The sequence below is a fragment of the Tamandua tetradactyla genome, chromosome 5 (genome assembly GCF_023851605.1).
Source record: "Tamandua tetradactyla isolate mTamTet1 chromosome 5, mTamTet1.pri, whole genome shotgun sequence".
Lineage (NCBI taxonomy): Eukaryota > Metazoa > Chordata > Mammalia > Pilosa > Myrmecophagidae > Tamandua > Tamandua tetradactyla.
In genome coordinates, this window is record NC_135331.1 from 96,399,148 (window position 1) to 96,424,064 (window position 24,917).

At 43.0% G+C, this 24,917-nt stretch overlaps 1 protein-coding gene across 6 annotated transcripts in view; it reads left to right on the forward strand.

Annotated features, from left to right (window-relative positions):
• DNAH8 (dynein axonemal heavy chain 8) overlaps positions 1 to 12,106 on the forward strand; it is a 453,252-nt gene extending 441,146 nt beyond the window's left edge. For all 6 annotated transcript variants that reach the window (XM_077161688.1, XM_077161686.1, XM_077161689.1 and 3 more), the window contains 2 exons: positions 8,767 to 8,888; positions 11,679 to 12,106. In XM_077161688.1, the coding sequence (XP_077017803.1) occupies positions 8,767 to 8,888; positions 11,679 to 11,966 (410 nt within the window). In that variant the 3' untranslated portion in view covers positions 11,967 to 12,106. The remainder of the gene's footprint in view (positions 1 to 8,766; positions 8,889 to 11,678) is intronic.
• Positions 12,107 to 24,917: the final 12,811 nt, after the last annotated feature.

Here is a 24,917-nt window from a genome sequence, read left to right on the forward strand (position 1 = left end):
AAAATGAAAAGATGCAGGATTCCTTACAGTTGAGCGCCTTGTAGCTCCATCTGTAATACAATCTAAACACATTCGAGTTTATAGTTGAGAATTAATTTCTGTTACTCTCGGCAATATGGTTGAGTCTCATAAAATAATGTCAAGTGAATGATCCAAAGACAAAACATTACATGCTATATGATTTCCCTGATACAAAGTATAAAAATTGGGAAAATGAATCTGTGGTGTTAAAAACCAAGACAGTGGCGATCCTTGAGTGGGGCAGTGACCAGAAGAGAGACATTCTGGGGGCATGGGAGTGCTCCGTGCTTTTGTCTGGATACTGGTTACATGGCTATAGTCCCTTGATGGAAGTTCATCAAACTGTACATTTATGCCTTGTGTACTTTTCTTTGTGTAATACTTCAATAAATAGTTTACCTTAAAAGTATATATTTAATCATCTTCTGTAAATACACGTTCCTTCACTTCATGCATTTTCAACTGCCTTAAAATTTTCTAAATTTAAAACACACAAAAAATGATTTTTATGAACATACCAAATTATGTATATTGTTATGTCAGTAGACTTTAGATTTGTAAAGGACAGGTCTCAGCTTATTTTATCTACTTTTATGTCAGAATCTCCATCAAATTTTGGGAAGAAATTTCTTATTATGGTTCTCAGATCTCTGCTTACTGAGTCTCTTTCCTCCTTACTAGCTTTCAATTTGAGTCAGTTGTCACCAAAGAATTCCTGGCTTGGTAGCTCAAAGAAATGGCACTTAACTTAATAAGGATTGTTTAGTCACTTTGCATTTGCCAGGCCCTCTGCTAGATGCTTTCAATAGAGAGAGGTTTAAGACCCAAAACGTGCCCTGAAGGAGCTTATAACCTGGTTGGTAAGATAGACACATCAGCAACTTTTAAGTGATGTGATAGGTGGGTGCTCCGCCAGTGCACGAACTAAGTGCAATTTTGGTGCAGAGGACAGAGGTTAATTCTGCCAAGGCAGGGCTTAGGAAGAGCTTCAGACAGGAAGCAATGAGTAGGGTTGGTACAGGCAGGGGAGTGAGGAAAGGGCATTCCAGGCAGAGGAATGAGCCAAAAGCAAGACGAGGGAAACAAGGAGATCAGCATGGCTATTGCTCAGGAAGCAGGATCGGGGTAGAGAATGAGCCTGGGATGGTATTTTGGAGGATGGATTATGAAGAGCCTTTCAGGGAAATGTGGGTTTATCATAAAGGCAATGGGGAGTCACCACCGATCAGAAGATGATTCCAGGAGCAGATAGACGGTGAACTGAAATGTGGGAGCCCAGAACAATGAAAATCCTACCAGGTGCAAGGGAAAGAGCATAGAACCTTAATTAGGTACAGAGGAAGGTACAAGATTTGATGAGTATTTAAAGGGGGATCTTTGAGAAAAGACTGAAAGGCAGTGGTTTAGAGTGAGGGTGAGGTATCAGACAGGGAGCATGGGGAGGGGGCAGGTGGGAGGACCGGTAAGGAACACTGGATTTGTCACGATAATGCTGGTAGGGCATCCAGGTGGAAAAGTATGCTGGCAGGTTTGGAGTTTAGGAGAGGAGTATTGACTAGTTATTTTTAAAATGTGGGACCATTAGTATGTTTTTGATATTCAGAAATCAAGGGAGTGGGGTTGATTCATCCCTGGCTTTCCATAAACCCAGATAACTAAGTTGTCCTCCACAGCACACATTTCTTTCAGTGATTGCTTTTCCCCCCACTAAAAATGTAACTTGAAACAGTAAAGCATTAATATGGACTAACATTTCATTGTTAAAATTTATTAAGAAACATTATAAACTGAAAAATATTTAGAGAAATACAAATGTGGATGTATATTTCATCCAGTTAACTTATATACCTTTACTTGTTAATAATATTAATCCTCTAACTTTTCTTCATCTCTTTTTCAAGAGAGCCTTTGATTCTTTCTCTCATGGCACTTCATGCCTTGGAAAGCCCCAGACTTAATCAAGCATCGATTCTTTACACAGAAGCACACATGTACACACACGCACACCCTTATCTATGATTGCTTTCTGTGCATAGAAAGGAGGTAAATTTTTTCCTGCACACTAATTCTCTGCATCTTTCTCCTTCTTTTGACATGAGGGACAAATTACTTTCTGTTCCACATCACTTGGCCAAATCTGGAAAACATAATGATTACAGCAACTCCATCTATGTTCACAGGCAGTGTGCTCTCCAATTGGAAGACTCTCTGGCCACTATGTAACATAAAGAAACAATTGGTTCCTCAACATGAATGCATTTCCTGGATTTTATATCTTCTAAACCAAACCCCTTCAATGAAATAATGTATTTCTTTGGCTCAGAAAAATTATTTAAAAACATTTGAGTAAAAGTGTTTGCAAGGAGACCAGAGTTTCATCACAAATATGTGTAGTCAAAATCATCAAATCTAAAGATTATAAACATGTTTAAATGGTTTCTTAACCTATAATCCTTTGTTTTATCATCTTACAATGTAATATCACATCCAGCGTTGTTTGTATATATCCCGTTGTGTCTCTGGTAATTGCCCCTCAGCCTAAGTGACTTTGAAGTCCATGATACCCCAAGGATAGGTGATATGCCTCAGTTGTCCCCTGGTCAGGGTCTGAGCTCACACTGGTTTGTAGCACTGCTTGTTTGCCTGATGAGTAGCCTGATATTTTGTCAGTCATATTTGAAGAGTCTGAGTCAGCCGCTGTGAAGCTAAGCTGGTATTTTCAGCCCCCTTCACAACCATTTCTGCAACAGCTGATGAGCTCAAACGTGTGGCAATTAGATTTGATTATTAAAATGGTCAAGCTCTCTGTATCTGTGATGCTACACTATTTGTTCAACGGATATAGCTTCTTAGTACTTCCCAGCTTATTACTTGGGCCTAGGAGAACTTTTATGCTTCATTGATTTTCCCATCAGTTATTGGTACACATTTTAAGGTTGTGCTTTTGGGGGTTCTCAAAGGATTTCTTTGGTCTTGTTATCCCACAGGTATGCCTTTTCAGTGTATCACGTACATATGATTTAAATTCTGGTGTGTATGTGTGTGTGTGTGTGTGCATGCGCATGCACTACTTGCAGGGATATATTTAAACCCAGAGGATATGAATTGTCATGAGCCTGATTTTCCAGGGTATTGACTGCCTAACCTCCTAACTGATGGGCATGCTTTCCCGTTTGAGGTTGGGTATGACTCACAGGTGCTGCTGAGGAAATGGAGGCAGAGGCTGAACCTGCTCTTTGAGAGTTGTCCAGGTCTCACACCTCCATATTAGACTGAACTGTGCAGCACCATTATTTTCCAAACGTTTAACTCAGTCTGGAGCTTAATGCCATTTTGATGCAAAATTGCACTAATTTTTCTGTTTTTTTTTTTTTTTTTTTGCTCAGCATCTTGACAAGCCCTAGCTGTCTGTGGTAACACATGTCAGTAACACAGATAAAAATTTTCAGTTCGAGGGGATTTTGCTAAAGGAAGACCCTGGAACATTTTTGTCCTGGTATCTTGTGTTTACTGTAAAAATCATCTACAACTTCTTCTCTGTATGTATGTACTCAGTGCAACATCATCAAATAGCAGCAATTTCTGAATGCTTGCCTTGAGGATAGTCATAAAAGCCTGCATTTGTTGAGGTAGATAAATGCACCAGGGTTTAATAGAAGCTTAGGATTAGAAGGACTTGGGGATTTCTTATAGTCTAGTAACAACAACCCTATAGCTACCTTTTGCCAGGAGAGTTGCCCCTAACATCTGAGGAAATCAGGTGAATAGATTCCAGTCTCCTCAACCTGAGTTTGAATGATAGCATTAACCTACCCTTGCCTTTCCTCAGTTTTCCTTCTACCTCTTTGCCCTTGGCCCTGGCCATCTATGTACTCTTCCATTGATGACCTCAGCTATTCTTACAAATGAAGCTACTCATCTCTACCTAAGACTGATTCATCTGAAGTCCCTTTGTGGAATTCCGATCTCTCACTTCCAACTTCCAATATGAGATATGCCATCCTGCTGGGAATCTCACCAGTGTCACAGTTTGGCCATCTTCAGGTCATCAGGATCCTGCTGTGTTTGTGCACTGTCCTGCAGGTCACCCGAACTCTCATGAGTGGTCCGCTCACGTCCAGACAGCTTGGGAGCGGGAAACCAGGAGAGTACAGTATCGAGGAAAGCAGGTAAAAGGTGGGCCACAGTGGCTCAATGGCAGAGATCTCATGCCTGCCATGCCGGAGACCTGAGTTCGGTTTCCGATGCCTGCCCATGCAAAAGAAAAAAAAAAGCAAAGCAAGTGAAGGGGAGGGTAATAAGTAGTTGCAGAGGTCAAGTAAGATAGAACCAAGACTGGTCAAATGGCTTTGTCAATAAGGGAAGTTGCTGACAAGAGAAGTCTTAGTGGAGTGAATGGAGAGGTGGAGAATCAAATTTAAAGGTGAGTGAGAAATGAGAAAATGGAGAGGAAGGAGTGAGTATGGACAACATTGATCATTGTCTTGAGAAATTTGACTCTGAAAAGGAAAAGCAAGTTGAAGGAGTAGTTGTGGCAATAAAAGTTCTTTTTTTTGATGATAGATGAGAGAGACTTGAGCATGTTCAAATATTGATGGGAAGGAGCCAGTGGGCTGTCATTGACCTGTCTTTCATATCTTTTATCACAGCAATGGTTCTCTGTGTGCATATTAGAATCACCTGGGGAAGCTCTTAATAACCACTAATGCCTAGGGATTCTGGTTTAGTTGATCTTGGGTGTGGCCTGGACATCACGGGGTTTAACAGTTTTCCAGGTGATTCTAATTTTCAGCAAAGTTTACGAACCCTGCCTTAAAGCATCTTTAAGCAAAGCTTCAGGGAGCATGCCCGGTGCATTTTTATTCAATCGGGTTGACCACCACCGTCTTTGTTTAATGATTTCTGATCTTTTATTTAACTTACCAGTGAACTCCATATGTTTCTCCTTTGGGGGAAAAACTACCTGTTATAAACTTATGTCAGGAACATCATTTCTCCTCACCTTTGCAGATACTTTTGGGAGTCTTGATAACTGATTAGACAGGAAATACTGCACAACTTAATGCCCTTTACATAAGGATCAGTTCATTTATTAAAGAAGAAAAGTTGCCTATTTTGCTATAGGACCATAATTACAGAATACCAAGTTACTCCTTATAAAGTTGAGAAGAGCGACCTTTCTGATTAGTTGCTTCTTTGGTCTTTCCTAACACCTTATATGAAATGCTACCTAAATGCTCAACATCTTTAAGCCCACTGGTTTTATAAGCTAAGCAACAGTAATTAGTTTTCTGAAATGTTGGGTTACTAATAATATAATATTTAACATGCCATAAATGGTACTTTAGACTTGAGTTTCCAAAGTACAGCCCTAGCTTAAAAGCGACTTTTTTTTTTTTAAAGAACAAGCTTGACAAGTTTTTAAAGAATTCATTATGCTGTATCATTTGAAGGGCAAAAAATTTTTTTTCAAGCGTCTCATTAGGTCACATGAATAGCCAAATCACCCATTAATCATGTGGGTGGTTAAATCTCATGAAAAACAGAAGGTAATTATTGTTGAAGACTTGTCCTGACTGTTTTGTTTCTCACTTATTTCAGAGTAAACGTGGGAATGTATGAATCATTTCTATCACTAATGATTGAAATTCAGTTTAAGAATTATTAAAAATAAATTGGTTCCATAACAGAAGTACTGCTTTTCAACTTTTATAAAGAAAAATATAGCAGTTTTCTTTTAAAATTATTCAGGCTTCAGAAAACACAGATTTTCATTCCATTAGACTTAAAATCAGTCTACAAGAAAGATTGTCATTCATTTTAAAATTCAATAATGAACAATTCAGTGGATTTGCCAGTCTTTAAATTCCATAAGAGCACATTCTTTTTAGGAAGACAAAATAAAGCTATCAAGACTCGCAAAAATATTTATCTTCTCTATGTTTTCTGAGTAGGAGTGGTCCTTGGAACAGCCCCTCACCCTCCACTCTCAGGCCTCAGATATATTTAACATTTTCCTTTCCTAACAGCTCAATAAAAATATTAACACTGTACAACTTTCATCTCATTTCAGGCTCCTTGAGAGATGAGATGCTGTCTTTGTACTAACGTTTTGCATTTATGTCCTTTTGTCCTTAGTAGCCCAAGGTATAGCATAAGTGTGTTCTGGATTCCAAGTGCTAACACACTAAGAGTGCTTCCTCAGCATTAGGAGGTTTATTTCTTAAGTCAAGTGGACACCATCATGCATATTCCTCAGAAGGGATAAGGTTGAAGGTGGTGCCTCCTTGTCAGATGTCATGCAGTCTTTTAATTGCATAGAGGTTTTCCAAGCTCTCTGACTCTCACTGAAGTCTTTGAAACAGTCATGCTACATAAGAGAGAATCAAAGTCATTCCTCAGCTGGTGCACATGACATTGTTCTGAGTGCCATATGAAGTCAAGTCAGATTTTGCAATTTAGTTAGAACCTTAAAAGATTATAGAAAATTCAGTTTTTCAAGTTTTGCAGATGGATGGTTGGAACCAGGATTCATACCTTGCGGATTCACAGATCAGTGATGAATTTTGAAATACAGGAAAATAAGTCCAATTTAATTCCAAATACTCCTCTTATCAATACAGTTCCAGTAAGCAACATGGACGCACATTTAACATGAATAATGAAAATAACATTTTCATGGAATGAGTTAGAAGGAAGAATTGTATTTTATTACTGTGATCATATATCCCACTGTTAGTTTTACTGCTAAAGTATAGGATCCCTGATATTTAATCAGCAAAATTACATGCGCAATTGATTCATACAGTGTATGTGGTGAGAGCCAGCATTTGGTGCCAGGCAAACTTCCACTGTTTTCTGCTACTGATATTGAATATTTTATATCATGCAATTTACATAATACAATTATTTTAAGACAGTATATGGCTCCACATACTGTGGCCTTTTTTTAAGTTTAATATTACTTAATGCGTTATACTTAACGAAACTCTCAGGTTCAAGAAATTATAGCTTTATAAAAATCACCTATAAAAGTCCTTCAACCAGTTACTTTGGTTGATTGACCAACTTTTCTTTCGGGTTAATGTGAGGGTTCTTCTTTAATACCCCGAATCCTGCTTTAGTGAGCACATGGAGTAAGCTTTATAAGGTACAAATACAAACCAGATCATTTGCCTGCTTTAGATACTCAATGGTTTCGCGCCATCCACAGAATCAAGACTAAACTCTGAAACTAGGTATTTAGGACCCTGGGAAATCACATCTCTACCTTTGGTCTAAACTTCCCTACCAGCGTTGGCTCACCTTTGGCCTAGACCTCCGTGCCATTGTACATTCTGTTCTTCTAACCAGAATTGTCCCATCTGGTAAATACTTACATGTCTTTCAAAAGTCATTTTGGATTTCACCCTCTCAGTGAAGCCTTCCCTGAGCCATTTCCTTAAGTGGTTATTTTTGTTCACACTTTTGTTCATAATGACATATGAACTTGTGCTGTATACCTTGTTTATTAGTCTTATCTCCCTCCACAGTCCCTCTTGAGTGAGCTCCTTGGATGCAGCGTCCACAGATGGCCTTTTCATTTTTGTGGCCATCCCACCCAGAGCAGTGCCTGGCATGAGGCGGCCACTCCAGAGAGACTTGACAAATGAATGAACGAATAAATGAATGACTGAATGCCTCCCCAAGTGTCTAATTTAATAACCAGGGTGGGATTTGGGAAGGAGGACAACTTAACTCTCTCAGTAAGCCAGGCTAGGGTGGCTTTTTTTCCTACTCCAAGGGATCTTACTTCAGTGCCTGTAATTAGGCCTTGCAATTCCTCCTCCTTATCCTCCACCTCCATTCTAACCCTCCCAAAATTATCACTTAAGTGTTGGTTTGTGCATAATAGTTTTCAGAGCTCACTAATATAGGAGTTAGCAGGGATGCAGAAATTCCAAAATTTTACTCTCTGGAAAGCCTCATGATTTTCAGTTTTAATATAGAGGCCAAAATATGTAGGTCATAGGTAAATTTTCGTTTGTAGACCACATTGAAATGGGTTATTGTTTGTAACATCAAACGCTGCTCTCCAAGAATGACCTCTTTTATTGAATTGAATGGCATAGTTCACAAATATTAAGTTTAAAGAAAGGCCGCAGTATGCTGAAACATGTATTGTCTTAAAATAATTTTATTATGCACATTAAAACCTGTAGCTTTCCTTTCCGGTGTGCTTGCTTTGATCAAATTAAAAGTCAGGTTTTCTACTTTGGCATTATGCCTTATTTCCTCAGACTAAATAAAATTATTCCAATTTAGCAAGTAGAAACTTGATAATGGTTTGATTCAAGTTTTAATTGGAATGCTGTTCAGAATATTTCACAATTCCAGTCTTATTCCTCGCTATTGTGGTTTCAACTAGAGGCTATGAGCACGGACTGGACTACAACCCTTGTAGGATTTGAACAGTTGAAATCCCATCAGATTTCAAACCTGGCCACTGTCAGAGGCAGAAAGGGTGCTGCTTTCCTGCTGTCAGCTGGTAAGGAAGACAGCCTCACAGGCTCCGATAAAGAGAAGCAAAACACTTAAAGAAATGCCCTCCCTGAGGTTTGGTCTCAAGGGAAAGCTCCTCTTGGGATGGACACGTATCTGGCGATTGAGAAGCAAGTTTCACTTAACATTGCTTCCTTCTCATTTCTAACATGAACTGCACTGAAGCATCCAAATCTTTTCTTTCTCTCTTTTTTTTCTTTTAAGGCTTCCTCACAGCAATGAGGCAAGAAGTGACCCGCGCCCACAAAGGTTGGGCCCTGGACACTGTGGCGATCCACAATGAAGTTCTGCGGCAGACCAAGGAGGAGATCACGTCACCCCCCGCGGTAGGCAGCTCAGGGCCACGGCAGGGGGAGTCCTGGACCTGGCGCTGAAAGTTCAAATCCTACTTAATTCTGACCTGTGATAGCCTCAGTGAAGTCCATTAACTTTTCAGTCAAAGGTTTCCTCAGTTGTAATGAAGAGGTCTCCATGGCGAAGCCTCCTCCATCTGCTGGAGTGGAAGGTTAATGACAAGGTCTGGGCAGCTGGGAATTCCACAGACTGCATTTTTAATAATTAAAAGTTACGCCTGTGTCTGCGGAAAAGGATTTTTCACACCCCTCCAGCTACTACTGTGGGATCCTCTCAGAACTGAAGGGTGTTGAGGACAGTAGCGTTGAACTGGACTAGCAGTCTGTATCCCTGGGACCCATTCCAGTTCTGTCCCCCATCAGCTGGTGGACCCTAGGCAGAAGGACAGCTGGCCAGGGGAAAGGACGGGGGGCTTCAGACAAGCAGACACCATCTGGAGCCGCTGCTTTGACACTTTTCTGATCTATGAACTTGGGCAAGTTCTTTAACTTTTTTTTGAGCCTTAACTCCTTCATCTGTAAAATAAGGATAATAACTTAACATTATTAAAAGTGGTTGTGGGAATTAATTTATGCTTGGGACCAGCCCCACAATTTAGCGTAATAAAATGTTAATAACTTAATAAATGTTAGCCCCCTTTTTCCTTTCTCTCATTTTCATTCCCTCATTTGTCAAAAGAAAGGGGCAGAACCAGATAATTTCCATCTTCTGAATTCCCTTCTTGCTATGATTTTTTAAACTTCTAAAGAGGGATACAATTTACCTTAGGATGTTACCTACATGGTTACATTGTTTGTGCAATTAATGTTTCATACAGAGTTAATGGTGGGTAACTGTATGTCCTGATTTTTTTGAACTATCAGGTGGTTTTACTGGGAAACCATATGTCTGTTTTTGAACCAAAAACAGGCATATGGTTTCTTTTCCTCTCTGACCAAATGGGGGAAAAGATTTGTAACAAAATAAGGTATCAGAGGCTGAGAGAGTTCAAATACAGTCAAGAGGCTATTCTGGAGTCTATTCTTATGCAAGCTTCAGCTAGATATTGCTATTTACCATGGTTTGCCAAACCGCAACCAAAACCATCCCTGCCAACCCTAAAGAACAACTAGAGCGCTATTTGAGCTTCTATAAAAGTCCATGCACTATAATTACTTTCCAGAAACTTACAACCTCCAGATGGATTCCTAGCCCAGATAAATCCTGAAACTCAGAGGGGCCAGCCTCTCCAGAACATCAACTAGTTCCATCCCCCATCCCGTTTTATTGACAGCCCTTTCCAATATGAAAAAGTTAGATTGGCATAGCACAAAATGCCTAAAGAGTGGGAGAAAGATCAAAGGAGAAGGAGGAGTTATAACAGAGAAGTTAGGATTTAACAAATGAGCATGACTTCATGACTTCTGAATAATTATATAGATATTTATTTTAATCCCCAGTGTCTTGAAGCAGCTAGAAGGAAAAATCTAAAATTGTGGAGCTGTAACCCATACCAAAGTCTGAAATCTGTTCTATAACTACTTGTCACAATGTACTTTGAAATTTATTGCTTTTGTGTATATATTTCAGAATTTTTAAAAATGGTCCTCATACTGATAGCCCACATGAAGGAATTATAGAAAACACTTTGCAACTAATCTCACCCTCTTTTATTATAATCTACATTTATTTCCCCTTACTCGACCTTCACTAGTAGTAGAAAAATGGTCACACCATCTTCTGCCCAGTCATTCCCCCTTAGCCTTCCTTTTTTTATTGAAGACATGTTCTTTGGCTCCCCACTGCCTGCAAGATAAAGTTCAAACTCTTCAACTTGGCATTGAGACTCTTCCATAGTGAAACTCTAGCTTATTTTTAAATCATTGAATCCTCTGCTAAATAAAATGCTTGGGCCTTTCCACCCATCCTGCCTTTTTTCATCCTGCCTGGGATGCCCACTCTTTCTTCTCTAGCTTTCCGAAAGCAACCCTTAAAGGCCTGCTTGAAGGCCCTCTCTTCCACAAAAGACCCTGAGCGCTACGGTCCACGATGACTTTTCACCTCAGAATTCACCTAACCTTGGTTTCATCCACCTGGCAGCCCCTGTAACAAGAATATGCTGCTAGTCAATTTATGTCTCTACAAATTTGTTTTCCATGTGTGTATGTCTTGTCCCCCTGATTTACTAGTAAGGTCCTCAAGGCAAGCCCTATTGTGTATAAGAGAGAAACCAGGGAGGAAACCAACTCCCTCTCCCTGCCCCTGCTGTACCACACCTGTCCTCTGGGGGTGCTCTGACTCTCCTGCTGGCCATGCCCAGCTGCAACAAATATCACTTCATCCTATAACTGAAATCAAGTGAAACCACAGCTTACCGAGCACAGACTAGGGTCCCGTGTTTGACACCCAGCTCCAAATCCTGTTCTGTGTCCCACCCCACACCAAATTAGACCTTCACCCTTGGAGACTTTTAGCTCATGCCAGAGGTGATTTGCTACCACTGGCTAAGTCTATTGTGCCAAGCAGGCCACCCAGTGCTCAAATAACCAATAACAGGAACATTTCTGCAGTACTCATAGACTCATGATAGGCCTCAGGGGAAAATTGGGCTCAATATTTCACTAATGCAATGTACCCAGTGGTGCTTTCTTCATTTGGTAGCATTTTGAGACTGGTGTATGTTTTCTTTCCAAACCGACAGCCTTTATTAGAGTAATGGATGCTCATCTTGCTGTGCCTAATTAAAAAAAAAAACCCTGTCCCTGCATGCTTGGCTCTTGCAGGAAGGCGTATATATTTATGGACTCTACATAGATGGAGCTGCCTGGGACAGGCGGAATGGAAAGCTCACAGAATCCACCCCCAAGGTCCTCTTCACGCAGCTGCCCGTGTTGCACATCTTTGCCATTAACTCCACAGCACCCAAGGACCCCAAGCTGTATGTGTGCCCCATTTACAAGAAGCCGCGGCGAACAGACCTGACCTTCATCACCGTGGTGTATTTGAGAACTGTCTTGTCCCCCGATCACTGGATCCTGAGAGGAGTGGCCCTTTTGTGTGACATCAAGTAAGTTAATTTCCACTTGCTGAAGGCACCAGGAGCTGCAAAAATGGCTAGCCTTATTGAGATGCATGGTGATGTGCATATTTTTCTCCCTGATAATTGCTCGATTGTTCTTTTCTAAATTAAAAATCTTAATGTTGTATGGTAGTTTGTGTTTTTTTTTTTCTCTTATCGATATTCAAAAGGGCAATTCTAAAATAATACTTTTGATTCCAGGAAATCCTGTTTTATAATTATTTTTACGATAAAGCCCTGTCTTCAAGTTAAAACATTTTGAAAGGTTTTGGATTTTAAAAATGTAAAGCCGAGTAAGGGTTTGTCACATCCTAAAAGGAACCTGGTGCATGCCAACTTTTCCCTCAAATAAAAACAGTCTGCCCATGTATGTGTGGTGCTGATGTGCTGCCCTTGGCTCTTTTGAATCTGATTTTCTTCTCTCCATGCTTGTGAAATGGAAACCGAGTGGTTAAGTCAGTGCCCCTTAGGGTTATAGCTATGTGGTATCAAGTGTTTGAGACAGAAAACTCGCTGGGATGCCTGTTCTTGTCATTTATTTTAATTTAATATTATTTTATTTTTTATTGCTTTTGAGGTCTAGAGAATTCTGAGTTACTAGCTCTCCCTCCTAACCATAGCCCCCTCTCCCCAACACACATACAAAACCCCAATTCTGCAGGAAATAATGAAGCACACTTTTCTAGGCAGCAAATGGAGAAGGAAAAACAAACTCCAGCAAATGAAATTAGGTTGCATGCTGAATGACTTTAAGAAGCAAAGTCTTTAAAAAGTGAAGCTATTTCTTATTCTGTAGCTAGTCAGAAACACAGTCTGAGCCTTTATTTCCTGCTAAAGGAAATTATCAATTTAACAAAACAGATGGGCTCCTGTATTAAATGCTTGTGCAGCTTCAGGAGAGCAAGGAAGAGTCTCTGCTAGTCTTCTCATCTGCCCCCAGCTAAATGAACAAACTTCATTCCCTCTAACTGTTCTGAAGGAGGGGAATGTTCAAATTGTCTGGATCCTCTTTCATCTCCTGTGACCCTGCTCAGGGATGCCAGTGATAAACGGAATGAGGTGGCCGAGCTAGAGCCCGGATTTTTCCCTATGAGGTGTCCAGAGAAGACCTCACCATAGTCTAGTGTACGTTCAAACAGAAACAAAATATAGTAGGTAATCCAAATTGTATAGTGACCTCAGGCATGCGCCTGATCTTGAAACAACTTAAAGCCATAAAACTTCCCAAGATGAAAAATAAAGTAGCCCGGTGCTCATCCAAGTATTTTAGCACTTCCCTTGGCCAAAACACACACTAAAGCAAAAGAAACATTCCCTGGAAAGAAAGTCCTCCTGAACTGAGACTAGAATTTGGAAGCACCTGACACTCTGGTTGAGCACGGAAGAAGTGAAGTACTCTGACACCATCACAAACCAAATTGCAGTTCCCCAGATAAATCACACATTTTATGGGGATTCCTGCCCAGTTGCCGAAACGATTGAAGGCAAACTGCATAGTTTAAGCCCCTCAAAACCATGGTAGGCTTTCAGAAAATAACAGGCTCAGTGTTTTCTAATGACTTGAATACTTTATGGAAATTTTAGGAAAGATGTGAACTGAGCAAAGGCCACAGATGGAACTGTTTAAACCCACACATTTACTATTTTGTGGGCACTCTCAGATGCTAATTGTTTTGTTCAGTGTCAATTCAGAAGGAAAAGAGATGAGTGTTGGGGCCAGTCAGGATGAGCACCAGGCACCTGAGCAGAACCTCAGAGTGGTCTTATTTATGCTAATGTACTTCTCAGCTATCCCTAGTGCTGCCAAAAGCTGGCTGGAGTCCAATTCTGCTTTTTTTCTCTAGGCCCAGGAAATGGTTTTTTTGCACATTTTTGAGCCATTGAACTTCCACAAACACATAACCATTTTTTTCTGCAAAATTGTTGCTTTTCCACTAATTACATAATTTGCCACACTTGAGTGAGGGAGACCTGGTGAGCAGAAAAGAGCAAAGGACAGAGGACGAGATGGTTAAGGGAACTGAAGCTGGAGAGAGGCAAAGTAATTTTTTCCTCCTTGGAATCCGTCCATGTGGTCTCATTTTGGTCTTGGCGAAATGAGCAAGTAGATTTATGCTTTCATTGATGTAAAATGTTATTTTAGACTGGACTTTACATAAAAATAAGGCCAAAAGAAAGTGTCTACGGGTAGAGCTTCTAGAAGAGATTGGTCTTGTGGGTGATGTTGCATGAATAAGCCATACTCAGCCATCAACGAGACCTGAGGACTCACTTGTAATGCGAGACGCAGCATGAACCTGAAGACAAAGTAGTATTTCATTTGGGTTGTGGGCTTTTAATAGACCAAGACTGTAGATGGGTGTATTTGTAAGAAAGGAACAGTGTAAGGGCGAGAACAGTATAAATTTGGGAAACTGCATGGAATTTTCAAGAGATAGAGGCCAGATAATGTCATCCCTTCATTAAGAGCAGTTAGTGAATTTCCTTCACCTGAAACGTACACTCCAAATACCAAAACTATCTGTGAAATGGCCTAAAACAAAATGTCTGCCTTTTTACCACCCCATCTCTCCACTTGCTCAGTTGCTTCTGCTATTAGGACTATTTGATGCTCTCTGAACATCGCATACTTTCATGCTCATACTATTCCCTTATCAAAGAAAACCCTCCCACTTGGAACAGTTGGAACTTTCATATACTGCTGATGGGAATGTAAAATGGTACAACCATTGGTACCATGTGACCCCAGGAGAGATCAAAGCATATGTCCATACAAAGACGTAACTCAAATGTTCATAGCAGCTTTATTTGTAGTAGCCAACATGTGGAAACAATCCAGATGTCCATCAACAGTTGAGTAGATAAACAAATTGTGGATAATATACAATAACACTATTCAGCAATTATTCAGCAATAAAAAGGAATGAACTATTGATAAATGTTAACAAAATAATTATGCTGAGTGAAAGAAGTCAGACCAAAAAAAGTGTGTATTGTGTGGTTCCAAATATATGAAATTCTAGTAAAAGGAAACTATAGTGATAGAAAGCAGATCAGTGGTTGCCCGGGTAGGAGTGGGGGCAGGGGAAAGAGATTACAAAGGGCAGGAGGAAACTTTGGAGCATTCTAGACATTTATCTCGATGGTGGTGATGGTTCCACGGGCATCAAAACATACCACATTTTACATTTTAAATGTGTACAGTTTATTGTATTTAATTAGATATCAATCAGACTGTCAAGAAAAGCTCTTTCTACATCACCCAGTCCTTTCTTTGCCCTCTGTTAGGACTTCTGCGACCCCCTCTTCCCCTGTCCTCTCCAAGGCAGGATTTATTGCTCCTTCTACATTTTGTGTGCAACTAAATTTAGCAATTTTAGCCCTTGGAATTGATGGTTAATATGTCTGTCTCCCCACTTTTTAGCAAGCTTCTTGAAAGCAACGTCCAGCCTTTTAATACCCCCATAAATGTTGATTGGATGAAGGAATGAATGAACAGTGAGTCACCCCATTTGGCTGGTAAATGTAGGCAAATGATGAGAAAGGATGAAAAGTCAGGTAGACACTATACTGGGAGGGTCTAGAATCCCACGGTGACAGTGGGGAGCCATGGACAGCTCTGGACTGCTAAACAAATAGAAGTGAGTAGGTAAATTAGGAGGTTTTTGCTCTAGACCAGCCAAGATGAAATGAGGGTTGAAACTAGGGAGGTAACTGTTAGAATGGAAGTAATGCAAGTCATTTGAAAGGTAGCATTTAAGCAAAATTTGTGGATTCAGAAACTCAGTTGATAAGGTGGATAATAAGCAGAAAGGGTCGGAATATAGAGCAGTTTTGAAGCTGGAGGGTCTAGCTGTATATGTTTTGTGTCATTTCAATCTGGGGACAAGAGCTGTTTTCTATCCAAGTGTTTTTGAAGAACTGCCTCTAGAGAAACACTCCAGGATCCGTGAGCTCACTATCACTGGTAGTGACATCTGTGACTTCATAAGAGCTGGCTCTTAGGTAGTGTTACCATATGAAGCCACTGTGCTGAGCACTTGAGATGAATTAATTTATGTAATCCTCACAACAGTCCTATGAGGTCCATTCTGAGATTATCGTTTCCATTTCACAGATGAGGAAACTGAGGCCCAGAGAAGCTAAATAACTTACCCAAGGTCTCACAGCTAGTAGGCAGCAGAGCTGTAGTTTGAACCCAAGCTGAAAACTTCCAGTTAATGCTCTACTTTTTTTTTTTTTTACAATATTGGATTTTTTAAAAGCCAGAGTCTAATGGCATGAACCTCTGAAATTTATAATTACGATAGAAAATAGTACATCTACGGTCTCTCTGACTAGTTAATTTCAGTAGCTTTCATTATGTGGATGGAAAGGATAATGTGAATAGAACAGGGATGATAGGCAAATAACATCATTTTATGGTGTGCAAACAAATGTATGTTTAAAAATTCAAGAATTTGGAAGGGAGTCAGTAGGTTCATTTTGGCATACTTTTTTCTGGGCTTTCTTGAACATTCTAGACCAGCCAGTGCATTATATGTAACTACAGGAGTAATTAAATTCAGCAAGGATTGAATTTTGTTTTGAGGCAAACAAAGGTGTAAAAAGCAATTCGATATTCTAAATGCAAAACAAACCAAAAAAACCTTAAGGAACTATGGAGAGCCTTTTCCATTTAAAAAAACAAAGAGCCACTCAAAGCTAAATTCAGTGCTTAACTTGCTGATTTACTCATGCTTAGTGCTTGTGATGGTTAGGTTTACATGTCAACTTGACCACGTAATGGTGCCCAGTTGTCTGGTCAAGCAAACACTGACCTAACTATTACTGCGAGGACAATTTGTAGACTTAAAGCCTCAGTAAGTTGGTTGCATCTATGACTGATTACATCTACAATCAACTAAGGAGAATGCGTTCAGCAATCAGAGACATTTAATCCAATCAGTTGAAGGCTTTAGCGGTGAAGTCAGAAGAGAGAATTTCTCTCTGCACTTCAGCCAGCCAGGCTCTCCTGGGGAATTCATCAAAGACTTTCATCAGAGTTGCCGGCTTGCAGCCTGCCCTACGGAATTTGGACTTGTGCAACTCCACAGCTGCGTGAGACACTTTTATAAAATCTCATATTTACAGGTATCTCCTGTTGGTTCTGTTTCCCTAGAGAACCCTGACTATTAATACAGTGTTTTAGTAGAGTTTCCTACATTGAGTGTCTTGTTTTACATTTTGAAAATGATCCTGCTTTGGATATAAAAAGATGCCATATGACAACATTCTAGGAATAGTTAGGACATATAGCATAAATCCAGGAAAAAATCCTACTATTTTTGAAATGGAGAATGAATCCATCCCTCCCTCTCTCTCTTAATGAATCCATTCCCTCTCTCTGGTTCTCTGGAAACAGAGTCTGAGAAGGACATTTGTGTACTAGAGGTTTACTGGGAAGAACTCTTGGGAATGGCACCTGTGGGAGAGAGGAGGAGGCAGGACTGGGCAGAGGGAGAAGCTGGGCGGCAGTGCAGTGCCCCGCAGGGTGCTGTGAGCTGGGATGACCCTGTAGGTATCCCACACCGGGGCCAAGCCCGTCCTCCCGGCAGCTGGGCAAGAACACCTGGGACCTGAGGCGGGGGTCTGGGCAGTGCACACCATCCATGACACTTTTTATTCCTCTACACTCTTTTCCTTTTTTCTTCTCATCCTCTTTTTTTCTGTCTTTTGTTTTAAAAGCAAACCAGGAACGTGTTTTCCCTGGCTCTGCGTTATGATCTCCTCAAAGCATTGTAACAATTTCAGCGAGAGTATTTCTGACATCATGGCATGGGCTTCCTCTGTACCCCTGAGTGCCTGAAGTGGTGGGAGAGAGACCTGAGGGAGTGATTCCTGTCTTGCCAGAGCGGCTGGGAAAGAGGTCCCTGCTTGAGGGGACCCCCAGGCTGAGAGGAGTGACAAGACAGATCTTTAAAAGACCCCGAAACACAAAGACAACTGAATCTGAAAACTTCCCTTCTTAATTGCAATTCATCTCTGAGTCATAAACTCCCTAAGAATTTTTGAAGGATACTGTATTTTCTAAAGCTGTATTCTTGCTTTAGAAAAACTACCTTTGTACCTTGAATACATGGAAAGGAATTAGTCAACTCCATTGTTTCTATCTTCCAGCATCTGGCTTTGAGTGCAAAAAAAAAAAAATCGTGTTCTTTGAACATTCAAGTCTTGATTTACATACAACCTCTGGGATGAATATAAATACTTTGGATTAATGCTCAAGAAATGGAAGTGTTCTCAATCTACCCTGACTCAATGCCATTTCCTTCTAGAAGCTGCTGGTTTACAGAAGATTGCCTTAACCCATGCCATTCTCCCCTAAAGGAGCTGGAGAAGGAGGGCTTGCAGTTGCTTCCATTCCTGCAGGGATTGCATGATCACCCTTTCTGGGAATACAGGATTGGCAAGGTGGTGGCATCACTGTTGTTTCTTTATAAACAGAGAACAGGTGTTCTCGGCGAGCGTGGAAATTCCTCTTCACTTCAGCCATGTGGTGCTGGCAGATCCCTGTCCCTCCCCCACTCATGCTGAACCAGGGCGTGACTGGTTAATTAAAGCATCACCTCTCTATTTCCAGGCAAAATCCTGGTTTGACCTGGTGCAGATATTTGTTACTTGAGCCTCTAGTTTCCTGGCACCTGTGGAGATTCCTCAAGATGATGTTTGTGAATGTTGGGGCTCTTTCCCAAGTGACAAAATCATGGTCATTTCTGTCAGTGGAAGCCCAGCCTGCTCGACATGTAATCAGGGATTTCAACCTGTGTGTGAGGGGATGAGGACACCTGGGGGAAAAAGGACATCTGCCATTTGTGGTTTCCGTGTATTCCTTCTGATTATGCAAACCTTCTCCTTCCTATTGTCCCTCTTCTATTGTCCCCTTAAAGGGCATCCTGTGTCCCACCATGATAATAACCTGAAAGAGAGGTTGCCAGAAAAGAAAAAAGACTCCTTAGTCAGTCTCTCTCTCCCCCAGCCCCTCCAGCTGAGGACTAGACCACGTCAGAAGCTTTGTTATGTGTCATCCCCTCTCCTGGGGAAAGCAATCGCTTTTAGTTTTTTTCCATGTTGATGGAATTTTTTTTTTTTAGAGAATAGACTTCTTGCTCTTTCCTGCCTGCTCTGCTTTCTCCAGTAGCCCAAGCCGGCACTCAGCCCCACAGCTGACGGTAGAGCCCTCTGGTGGGATCTCAGATCCCACATTCCCCATCAGACGCCCCCCCCCCCCCGACCCCCAGAACGTGGCCCAGGGGGTGAGCAAAGTAGAGTTGAGTTTCCTTGTCTGGCCCTGCCCTTGCCTCTAAGTCCACCTGCCCTCCCTGCCCTCCAGGCCCCTCAGAGAGCAGGGCCTGGTGTCTGCAGGAGGAAGGTCATGCCCACGCTTCGTTACTCCCTCCGGGAGCCACGCCAGGGGAGAGCAGGTGGGCACTTGGGGTGGGCAGCCCCCATTTGTCCCAGAGGACACGGCTCTTGGGCCAGTCTGTGATGTTTCTGCATCGTCCTCATCTGGGAGGAGGAGGGCGGTGCTTTCTGGGGGGAGCACGGGGCACAGGTGGGAAGGGAACAGGTGCTGCCAAGCCTTGCTCAGGACACCATCAAACAGCCCCGGAATAGCCCCCGAGCCACTGGCAAGGTGGCACCAGCCCTATATACTGCATTCCCCTACAGGAAGTGCGTGAGCATTTCCCCTTTTGAGGGGGAGAAAATCTGGGCTCTTTTCACACTCAGAATTGTCTTCACTGCCATCTTTTGGGGGAAGCTCTCACTTGACGGACACATAAACATTTAGGCACCTGCCGCGTTCCACCATGAAGAGCCTAGGAGGCCGCTCACTCCTTTCTCATCAGCAGGGGCTGGAGTAGATGTCTCTGGGTCAATTTATGTATTAATTTGTCACTTGGTACATAATATTTAGCACTGAGATAAAAAACAAATAAGCCAATCCTGTTAGGAATTGATTTTCCCTTCCACATCTGTTCATGAAGACATAAATCTAAAGTTTTGCTACTTTGAAAGCCTCCAATGCAAATATAATCTAAAATTGCAGGCCTCTGAAGTAGGGCTTTTCTGTCAAAAGATGTTTATAGACCTGCTCCCTGGAGCCTGGCCACTCATCTTCTACCTTCAGGCCCCTAAGACATTGATTACCTCTTAAGGTCTTTCCCAGTTCACTGCAAGTAAATATGATGGTGTCGTATGCTGCTTGTACACAGCAAGCTTTGTGCTAATCCTTAGGAGAGATACAAGAGTGGCCAAGGCAGGGACCCTGCCCTCTGGCTCATGATGTAGTGGAGGACATAGATTATGCACACAAATAGCTACAGTATAAATCTGAAAGTGGTCCTTACCCTAAAGTTGATGTGATAGGGGAACAGTAAGGAGAGAGCACTTACTTTCCTTTGGGAGAATCTAGGAATGTCCTCGGAGAAAGTAAGATTTGGGCTGAGCCTTGAAGGGCTGATTGGATTTTATCAAAGGAAGATGGAGAAGAGCATTCTAGAAGGAGGAGGTAGCAGGAGCAAAGGCCAAAGGCCAAGTTTAAACCATGATAAAATTCAAAGCTGGAGCAAAATCTGCAGAAGTATGATTGGGAGACCAAGAGCATCATGGCCATGACAACGGCCTTATATCTGGATGGTGTTTGGCAGTTTCTGAAGCTCTTTTGCATGCATTATCTCATTTGATTTTCACAACAATCCCATAAGCAGTAATAATAGGGATTATTAAGCAGATGAGGAAACTGAGGCTCAGAAACTTTAGGTGATCCGTTTTAGGGGACAAAGACAAACAACAGAAAAACAAGAAGGAGAACTCAGATCTTCCAAAACCCTGACCACTTGGTGGTAGAGAGCCTGCAGGACAATGTACCCTTAGTATCTTTGCCTTCTCATACTGTGTGTTTGCTGAATTTTTGTTTGTTTTTGGATTTAATTTACTGATTTTTCTTGTATAAAAACACTATGTGAGGTACAAGGGTGATTCAGTGGTAGAATGCTCACAGGGACCCCGGTTCGATTCCCAGACTATGCACCTTAAAAAAAAAAGAGAAGAAGAAAAAACCTACTATGTGGTGGCCACCACAAGATATTCTGGTGTGGGGCTTTTAAGACAGTAGATTCCTGGTAGGGACTTGGTGAAAAGTCTCTTTTCAGATATCAGAGTTGCAAGTCTTGGATGTGATATTAAAGATGGCTTTGGCAGAGCTGCCCAGATGGGAGTGCACCCCAGGCACAGGTGTAGCATCAGCAGCAGTTTCTTGGGCACAGGAATCAAGACAATAATGGGGGCAGGGATGGGGTACATTAGTGCAGAGCCCAGTGTCCTGTCACCATGCAAAGCATGGGTGATTACTGATCTTGCTCCCTCAGTAATCCCACTGCACAGGTATGATGGAGAGAGAGGCCAGTATGATGGCCCCAAATACAGCAGTGGCTACCTCCATGGTAACAGCTGATGACTTGACTGCTGTAGTCTCTAATGGCAACCAGTCTCCTTGAACCTGTCTACTGGCCAGTCTAGGTCTGTTTTGCACAGGCACGATCTTCAGAAACTCTTCAGACGTCAATGATCTCAGACTCCTGGACAGGTAGGGGGAAGAGGCAGCTCGCCTCAAGGGATCTGATCTTCCTGTCGTTGACCCAGCAACCCGGCTTCGTGATGGAGACCCACTCCTGGCTCTGACCCCAGCCAAGACCCCAGCCCAGGCTGTTGCTGGCAAAGGTCTCCAGGTGTCCTCCAGTGCCTCCCATTCCAGGATTTCTAAGGCTGCCAACCCCTTGCAATACCAATTTCTTAGAGAAGAGTTTATGTACTTTCATATCACAAAACTGCCACATTTGACTTCTGGGAGCCCAACCTCCTGAGGAGCTCCCCCTGAGAGGCCTTAATGGCAGAGAATTAGACATCTGAGTCACTAGATGTTGGAGAGGTTCATCAGCTTTGTTTGCCGTCCAGTTTGGTAAATGAACTAGAAACGTGGTACTGTGTGCATTGGAGATGACGGCTTTCAGAGCATGAAGGTAGTGACTCTTGAGCTGGTCTTGCAAGGGGAAAGAATAGGAAGGCTAGGACCTTGGAAAGTGGCACCTGGTGGGCAAAACCTCAAATTTACTTGAGGTAGCTCTATCTCAGATCTACCTCAGGTTTGGAGGTCAGCCCAGAATAACAGAGGGAGACTCCAGCTTTGCTACCTATGGGCCTGTCTTGAATTCTGAAGAGTTACCATGTCACATGTCAGACCAGACTGAGAGAAAGGACCAAAGATGGGAGTGGAAACTTCTGGGCTAAGATCCTGTAGAGGTATGGGAGACATCTGCAGGGTGAATTCTTGATGGCTGCAGCTGTCTCTAGGTGGGTTCTAGATGTAGCACATGAGTTCCAAGTCGGCTGGAGATGAGCGCAGAGCCCACACTCTGAGAGCCAATCAGTGGTGGTGCTGTTTGCTGAGAGATGCCTGCACAGAAACTTTTAGATTTTCCATTGTGTATTTGCGTTAGAAGAGAGGCTTGAGTGTATTATCAGATTCCTTTTATGCTGAGCTAGGGAAGAAAACTTCTCCAGTTTGAGTGTGGTCAGTCAGAGAGAGATCCAGAAGGCTCAGAGAGGAAAGCTGGGCATGTTTCGGGTGTTGCTGCCTGCCTCAAGTACTCATCCTTCCTTGCCTGGGGAGACTCTGGCAAGGTTTTACAGTGACCTTTGCTCGGCTCTGGAGGGGATCCTGGCCCCTGAGATTCAGTAACAGTTTCACTCATCCTCTGACTCCAGAGCCAGTTTTTTTTAGAACTTCCCCTGGCCAGTCTGCGGAGCGGTTCGTCCCAGGCCTGTGAGGTGTTGACCAGCTGGCCTGAGGGACACTGAACTAGAGGAAATCATCCACAGTGTTCTAAGAAGGAGGTGGCCTGCTTGCCGGGGCTGGTTAGCACCGTAGCCTGAGGAGACCTCTTACTTTAGACTCGGGTTAGCGTTGGTTTCATTTCTCATTTTTGTCACAGTGGGTTCCTCAGCCTTGACAGAAACGATGAATGGCTTTTACAAGAAGGTCCCACATGATGCTGCTTTTTTCTTTTGATTTCCAAATGTGTGAAATTCGGTACATTTCCTCTTTTCCCACAAGAGCTTTAATTCTGTGAAGGGAGAATGTGGACTATTCCCCCCTCCCCCAATGCACCATGCTCTCTCCAGAGAAAAGGATGACAGACAGGTGGGAACGGCTGAGTGTGGGGGTAGAGGGGGACCAGATGGACAAGGACAAATGGGTTTACTCCCCAAGCCCATAAAACACAGCGGCTACGCAGACCCAGAACCCCAGAGGGAGGGGCCCCAGTCACTTTTAACCACAGCTTTCAAAAAGGGGACCTTAGAAGTCCGCTGCTCAGACTAGCTGACCCTGCCCCCCTACAGGCTCAGGGCACATGCAGTTGTGTTTGTCAGAGTCGGCTAACTGCAGTGACCCAGGGCCCCCAAATCTCAGAGCGATCCAACGTGGGTGAGGAGGAGGCTGTGCTTTTCACAGTCATTCAAGGACCCTCTTTCTTGTGGCTTCACCTTCTCCTGAAGCCTTCAAATTCTCCACTGGGTCGTCTGCTTCCAGCCAGGAGCTGAAGGGAGAGGGCGTGGAGTACCGCGAGGGAAGTTCATGAGGCAAACCTGGAGGTGACCAATCTCCCCCACACTCCATCGGCTGTACTGAACTTCAGGGGAGACAGGGAAATGTGCTCTCTGGGTGCCCAGGTTGAGAGCACCCATCCAGCCTGTCCCACCCTCTTCTTGTCAAAGGAGAGTACATGGTCCTTGAGGCCACACTCACCATCCTCACTGGCCTATACTTTCTGGATCCACGACGCTGCCAAGCCCTCTTCCCCATGACTCTTCCCTTCCCCTTGTTTTTCTCTCACCTTCTCCCTACTCCTGACACTCATCCTTCCCAGGGGAGATGGTTAGAGCCCCTGTCCTTTCTGGCCAGGGTCCACATATGAAGATGAGAGAAGAACATGGTTATTCTCACCTCTGATTTTACTCTTCCTTTGCCCAGAGGTGCACAAACCCTGTCAGCACCTTCTTAAGTGACCTCAAGAAAATCAGCTGCCTTGTGGGACTCAGTTGCCCTCTCCCTCCCAAAATGGGAGCAATTGCACTGACTTTCCTCTCAACAGAGCAGTTACAGAAACGATGCAGTGACACTTTGGAAATAAAGTGTGCTGCATCTACCCAAGAGAGCAATAATCACTTGAGCTGGAAAGGCTGTAAATCCTCCCCAGCTGACTGCCCCGGAGCTGGACAGGACCCAGCGCCTGCTAAACCTGCTAGATGAGTGAACAGGAGGAAGCGATCACGGCACTGCACAGGAGGAAGGGTCCCTGTGGTCCCGTGGGCCTCCCGACCCCTACTTGGGGATCTGGCTGTACTACCTGGGCCAGGAAGTGATGTGTTGAGCTAGGCTCCTGGGCCTTCACCGCCCTACCTGCTGCCTTGCTGGGACATGGCACTGCTGGCACATCATTGGCCAAAAAGATGGAGGGCCGTGGGGAGTTACAGTGCTGTCAGCACTGCCATAGACTGAGGACTTACTTGTGCCAGGTTCTAGGACAAGGGCTGTCACTGATCGTCAAAGAATTGTGCAAGATGGTAAATGTGGGTTGTGGAATCAGTGTGTGGGGTCTGGTTGGGTTTGCACCTCACTTCTCTAATGGTGCCATCTTGGGCTAATTAAGTGCCGTGTGCTTCAGGCTTCTCATTTGTAAAATGGGGATTAAAATGATCCTATTTCACCACCCAGGGCTGCTCTTGGAAGCACTGGATAAGGACTGGGAAGAGAAGCAGAAGGTAGAGCCCTTGCTTTCAGGGGCCGCCTTCCCTGTCACACCCCTTTGCATCAGGAGCTGCTGGCAGGCAGGGTCTCCTG